The 6,630-nt window shown below is 40.3% G+C and overlaps 1 protein-coding gene across 4 annotated transcripts in view; it reads left to right on the top strand.

Annotated features, from left to right (window-relative positions):
* Positions 1-531: 531 nt before the first annotated feature.
* The window catches only part of HACE1 (HECT domain and ankyrin repeat containing E3 ubiquitin protein ligase 1), a 48,435-nt gene continuing 42,336 nt past the window's right edge, over positions 532-6,630 (top strand). For 2 of the 4 annotated variants that reach the window (XM_036380602.2, XM_036380601.2), the window contains exons 1-3: positions 533-694; positions 5,055-5,109; positions 6,166-6,255. In XM_036380602.2, coding sequence (XP_036236495.1) covers positions 619-694; positions 5,055-5,109; positions 6,166-6,255 — 221 coding nt within the window. In that variant the 5' untranslated portion in view covers positions 533-618. Of the gene's footprint in view, positions 695-5,054; positions 5,110-6,165; positions 6,323-6,630 lie in introns of those variants that run through there. The other 2 variants (XM_036380600.2, XM_036380603.1) reach the window with 2 other exon arrangements.

The raw sequence follows: 6,630 nt of genomic DNA, 5'->3' as shown, positions 1-6,630 counted from the left end.
TAGTGTTAAGCTGCACCAGGGGAGGTTTAAGCCGGACGTTAGGAAGAAGTTCTTCACAAAAAGGATGATGAGCCATTGGAACGGGCTGCCCAAGGGGGAGGCAGAATCACCATCCCTGGAGGTGTTTAAGAAAATTCTGGGTGCGGCACTTGGTGCCACGGTCTAGTTGACATGGTGGTGTTCAGTCATAGGTTGGACTCGATGATTTCAGAGGTCTTTTCCAACCTGATCGGTTCTGTCATTCTGTCCCGCTTAGGTGCGTTTGCAGCCCCATTCCCTGCCGTGCTTCCGGGGAAACGAGCCCGCACGGGCAGGATCACCGGGCAGGGGCGGCTTCAAAAGGCATCACATTTTTATTTTTATTCATAACAAGCAGACGTTTAAAGATCCATTTTCCACGAGTTTCAAAACCCATCGCCCACACCCCTTTCCTTCCTTGAAGGAAAAGCAAACTGAGGGAATTCGCCACCGCCCCCAGCTCCGCCCCGCGCATGCGCGCAGGGTCCCGGGGTGGCGGCGGCCTGGGCGGCCTCGGCGCCGCCAGCGCCGCGATGGGCTGAGTGGGGGCGGGCGGTGGCAGCGAGGGGTGTCCGCGGCTCCGGGCTGGCCGCTCCGAGGATGGAGAGAGCCATGGAGCAGCTCAACCGGCTGACCAGGTCCCTGCGCCGCGCCCGCACCGTGGAGCTGCCGGACGGTAGGAGCAGGGCCCTGACAGAGCGGTCGGTCCAGGCGGCCTCCGAGCCCGGGCCGGCGGGGATGAGTTGAGGCGGCTGGGGAGGATGGAAACGGGCTCTCCGCCTCTGACGGGCTCCGTTTGTTTGTTTGTGGTGCTGACAGCAACAGCGGCTCCCCTTCCTTCCCCCGCTGCCTCCGTGGCGGGCGCGGGGGATCCCTGAGCCCGGCGAGCGGGTGCCCGGGGTGCCGGACACCGGCTGCATTCGCTGCTAAATCCTTCGCCAGGTGCCTCGTCGATGACAGAGCAGTGATGAAAAGTCTTCGTGGTTTTTTTATTTGGTTTGGTTTTTTTTGTCTTTTAGCGGTACTGAATTTTGTTTGAAAAGGCATTGTAAGTCGCTGTCACCCGTCACCGCCTAATTTTTTTTGGCTCTAAACCACTTCTACATGGGTGCTGGTCCCCCATATCAGGATGGATTTGAAAGCAGAGCTTCAGGCTCTTACGGCAAGTGTTTTGTTGTTCTAGCCAGGTCCAGTTTTTGGGAGGACTAACTGTAAAACTCTTGGACGTGCAGAATTCTTGTGAGTCATGTGCGGTCACTTTGCTTTCTTCAGTGTTTACTTTAATGGATGAGCTCTTGGCTGCCTGTCTGCCGGCTTTCATCTCCAGTGGTGGAGGACAGGAAGTCATATTCTGTTTTTTCTGTGTATTCCCTCTTTGGACTTCCTGGTGTCCTGCTGAACTGTGCTACTACACCCTTCACTTATTGTCACCTGTCAGTTCCAGTGTCTTGCAGTGCAGTTGCTCATAAATTTCACTTGACAGGCAAGTTTCAGGCAGATTTTGCTGCTGCTTGCAAGCCTTTGAATGGCAGCAGTGAAAATGGATGTAATACTATTAACTTAAGCTTAGACTTACAGAAATAATGGAGTAGCACCGGTTTAACTGATTGAAGATGCTAATATGAATAACACTTTGCACAACCTGTATCAGTTGGAGCTGCTTTAAATTTACTTCAGTACTAATGTAGGCAAATTGATTCTGAATTTTGTCTGTTTTCTTCACATCTTGGGCAATTTTATCTTACACTTTATAGGTAGTTATGTCTGTGGAATGGCAGTGCAAGTGCAAGCCTTGAGACCTTTGGAACAAGTACTTCTATCATCCTTTAGTGCAGAAGGAGTGTGAGTTCTATGCATTCCTTAGGAATTGCATGAAACGAATCAGTGGGACTGATATAAGGAGATAAATGGGCTTAAAGCTTTCTACACTGAAGTGTCAAACTACATTGCAAGAAGGTCTCTGTTCAATGGCCATCCAACTTTGGGTCCGTCTTAGCTCGTTAGGGATCTTCTTTCTTGACCTTGGTGTTCCTTAGGTTCATGCAGGTCTGCCCAAATTCTTCTTGAGAAGCAGGTTTGGCTTGTAGTATATTGTTCCAAACATGTACTGACAGGATCAGCTTGGAATATTCCACACTGGTCTAGGATAATATGTGATTTGGTGGCTTGTTGTGTGCTGTGTCTGGCTTCTTGAATTATGACTCCCCCCTCTTTACCCCCACTGTATTTGAATAACTTTAATTTGAAAGATACATTGTTTACCCCTCCATCCTTAAAGTGAGAGTCACGGTTCTCTCACAGGAAATTGAGATGTATGTTTGAATTTACTTATGCTGAAGAAGGCAATAAAACCCAATAAATGGAAGTATTAAACTTCCACTGCATATGCCATAGCCACTAGGGTATGATGTGCACAGTACTGACATTTCTCTGAGATTGTGATCTCTGCCAACTTCATGATGGTATCTCTGAGCAAATAAAGTAGTCAGTGTATCTTGCCAGGGCAGGATTCTAGAATGATGAATTTCTAGTGGTTTTTTCTTAAAGCAAGGCTTAACACCTGAGTCCAGTGCCAGTGAATACCCTGAGCTTGCAAGTAGAACCTTTTTTTTTTTATCACTCTCCCAAAGTATCCTTCAGCAACTGTTTTGTGGACACGTGAGAGCTGCACACAAATTTCTGGATGCTACTATTCAGGCTCAGTGCCTGAAAACTAGGTCTTGCAGCCCAAAGCTGTGACACTATGCTTGGTGTACCTTTTTTTGGTCTTTATATAATCAAGATTTGAAAAGCAAGCAAATAAGTTCGGTGAGTCCATGAGGTTTATAATGCTTTTTCTCTACCTGCTGTCATGCAGTTTGTGCCATTTAGAGCTTTTTTTTTATTACTAGAGAAAATAATCACCAAAGATAGGCATAATAGCAAAAAGCTTGGTTTTGTAACTGTGCCATAAATGCCTGTTATGGCCCAGCTACACTTGTATTTAACTATTGACTTTTTCTAGATCACTGCACTTGCAATATAGTTAAATATAGTTAGAATCAATATTAAGCATTTCAATTAAGTGTGCTGATATATTTAAAATTTTTTTCACCCTTTTTTGGTGTCTTGTATAGGGCCTGGTTGTGGAAATATATAAGCATGTAATGTTTAAATTTAGTTGATGTTCTTAAGTTTGGTTTTTTGTTTTGTTTGGAAAGCTTTATCTTCCTGCCCAGAGCTCTTTGAAACAGAGCTCGAGATTTTTTATTTTTTTTTTTAGTTTGTGTATACTGGGAGCTAATCATGGATAGATCTCGAAAAAGTGCTCTAATATTTTTCACATTTGATGTTTATTTAGCATCTATTTAATTTTGTTTCAGGATTCTTTCTCTCTGCGTCCCCTCCCTCCCAGCTTGTTCTTTCCCCAGCAGTCAAATTCTAGGAGTGCGTGTTGGAGATGGAGTTTTTTGATGCTCACAGAACTCTGCCATAAGAAACAATTTGTAGATAGTTCAAACTTGAGCTTGGTGATGGTTGGTGACTCTCTGCAATGTTTAATCATAATTTGGTGTTTTGAGAGGCTTGCACCATGTGTTTGCTATAAGCAATGTTGATTTTTTAAAATTTCGTTTTAAAAATTTTATAGCTGATGAAATGTGATTTGAATTTGACTTATCTCTCTCCAGTGTTCAAAGGTAATAATAATAATAATAATAATAATAGATTGTTAGAAGGAAGCATTGCTTCTTTCTTTTGTTAGCTAGGGACACACAACTTCAACTAGCTCATAGCAGCAGTAACCTTGAGACAGTGTAGAACAATAATAACAACAAATAGCACAGCTGCAGCATGATAACAACTTCTTGGATTCTACTTCATAATTCTGAAGAATCTTTATTTAAAATAAATTCAGTAAATGTCACCTTGCCTACCTAGTGGAAGCAGTGAATATGTAGAGCATGATCTGTAAAAGACATGAGGTACTATGCTTGTTTGGGACTGGTTTAATTCTTCCTATTCTTGGTTGCTTTGTAACTTTTGATTGATGAAGGTGCTGAAGAAAAACTTGAAAATAAAATTTTGTGAGAACAGTCCTGTATTTCCATATCCTGAAGCCATATACCTGAGTTATCAGAAAGCATAGCCCCTCCTGTCATAAGCTGGTATCTACATGAACAATCTATGGAGATTGTACTCTCAAAAATGGGTAGCTTGTTGAAGGGAAAAATTACAATAATTGTCCATAATAAAAGAAAAAATTAATGCGCATTAAAACCATTCATAATTATTATATGTTAAAAGATTTTAAGTTTTGTCAAATTAATCTTCTAAAAATAGTATTTTATTTCAGGAAGTCTGTAAGTGACCAAACAGGCTCATCACAGCCATGCAGATTGCTGGCATTTGCAGCAGTAGTGATGACAGAGTCTGTGTGGCTGAATGTCAGTGTGTTCCCACCACTGACATGGATCTTTGTCTTCTGGCCTTTTTTTTGTTCCCTTCAAGTGTGAAATATGAAACTGATTAGAGATTAAAAAGTAAAACGAAATTTATTGCACTCAGGTATTCAAGTACAGAGACAAAATGAAATGGTTATGAAGTAATTAAAAAAAGTCACTACTACAAAATCATAGTCTCAGGACTATGGAAGTCACCTTGGAAGATAGGAAACTTCCTTCTTTTTAAAATTAAATACTTAAGTGGTTTTGTTTTGTTTGGGTTTTTTAATGCACATCTCTTAAAAATTTGGATTTAGTTAACAGAATTGTCAATTCAAAGAAACTGACACTCCACTGAAAATTCTGTATTTTTTACTTTGTAAAAGAATAAAAGCCACATTGATATTTCATATATTACAATTCTCTTAATTCTCTCTTTTGTCTAAATAAGTGTGATTGCTTTTTCTTTATAATGAAACTTTGTGTGTGTAGAATCTCTGTAAAAAAATATCTATTTCAAGTGGACACTTAAAAATGTAAATAGGTGTTGCTACATACATTTATTTTACATAAAAGATATCTTTATGGTAACAGAGTAATTAAATTTCTTCCCAGATAATGAAACTGCTGTCTATACACTGATGCCGATGGTTATGGCTGACCAGCACAGGTAAGAGCTTCTTTAAATTTACCTTTTTCTTCTTTTTTAAGGTCTGAAAACCCCAGTCTGTTTGCTGAAGTCCTAGCTCCTAAAGCACTCTCAGAAGTCCAGCTGCTGGATTGCTGAGTTGTCACTGACTGTGTGCATCCCAGCTTAATTTTACCTGGTTTGATTTATGCCATAGATCGCAACTGGGATTTGTTCTGTTGAGGCACATGGGAAAATTTGTCATAGGATAAGAAAAAAAGTGTTGTTTTGTAACTGTGTCTTAATTCTGAGTGTTTATTTATGGGTGACATAGAAGCTCTTAGTCTCATTAGACATCTGGAATTCCTCAGATGAGCAGCTGTTTCTCTTACTGAGTTGTCCTCAAAGTGCTTGGAACCTGGAGGCTGTATAATGCAGCTAAGTGGTGCTTCCTTCACATGAATTTTTGTAGGGAAGCAGTCAGTAACTCTTACTGCAAGAGAAAGCTGCTTTTCCAGCCAGGATAGACATTGTTCTGCTATGCAGTATTTTGAGATCCCATGCAAGGGTTTTAAATTATGTGATTAGCCCATTACTGGAAGTTGAAAGGTCCTATTTAAATTTTTTATCCTGATCTTGTATCCTTCTACTTCATCATCATGATTTCACATACCAGTTCCCTCTGAACTTTGCCTATGTTTGGGAAAACTGTTGGATATGTGGTTGGGATGATTGTGATAAGGGGGAAAATGGGAATTTATATTTTGTTTAAACCAAAGCTGTTGAAATGCTTGTTTTTCATATTTGTAAAGAAGTGATTTGGTTGTTTGGTCTAATTCTTACTAGTTTACATACTTACTTACTAGTTTGAAACAGTTACCCAGTGTCACAGTTCATTTTTTATGTACAGTAAGAAATGGAAAGGTATTCTTAATCAGCAAATGCTTAAAAACTATGTGATCTCTTAGTTATTAGTTGTATGGAAAGGAAATAGTGATTAAGTAAAGAAAAGGGTATTTGTGTACAACTTAGAGTATGAACTTTGCTTGAATACTGTGAGCTATTTTTAAAATTAAAAAATTATTTTTCTATTTGAAGGTCTGTCTCAGAGCTGCTGTCAAATTCAAAATTTGATGTGAATTATGCCTTTGGACGTGTGAAGAGAAGTTTGCTCCATATTGCAGCAAAGTAAGACTTACTTGAGTCCAGTCCAGAAGTTAACAATGAAAATATTGCACAAATCTAAGGCACCAATGTAAGCTGGAAAACTCTATAGTGTCAGTTAACATTTTGTTTTCACACTTTTTGTATCTTGTTTGTTCTTCCTAGTAATGTCCCTGCCTCATAAGGAGGATTTTACACATGGTATCAAATGGCTCTCCAAATTTCAGTGAAGGAAGTCTGGCTAACTACTTTTTTACCTTTCTGTGAAATCTCAAGTCTTTTTAAAAAAATGCAGCCACGATGTGCATCCTGTATAGCTGGGTTACTCTTGCCTTTGTAGAGGCCTGAGAACTCTCATTTGCAGGTGCTGATTATTTTTGAGGTATTCTAAAACAGTGG

The sequence above is a fragment of the Molothrus ater genome, chromosome 3, assembly GCF_012460135.2.
Source record: "Molothrus ater isolate BHLD 08-10-18 breed brown headed cowbird chromosome 3, BPBGC_Mater_1.1, whole genome shotgun sequence".
Lineage (NCBI taxonomy): Eukaryota > Metazoa > Chordata > Aves > Passeriformes > Icteridae > Molothrus > Molothrus ater.
This window is presented reverse-complemented; position numbering and strand designations above follow the sequence as displayed.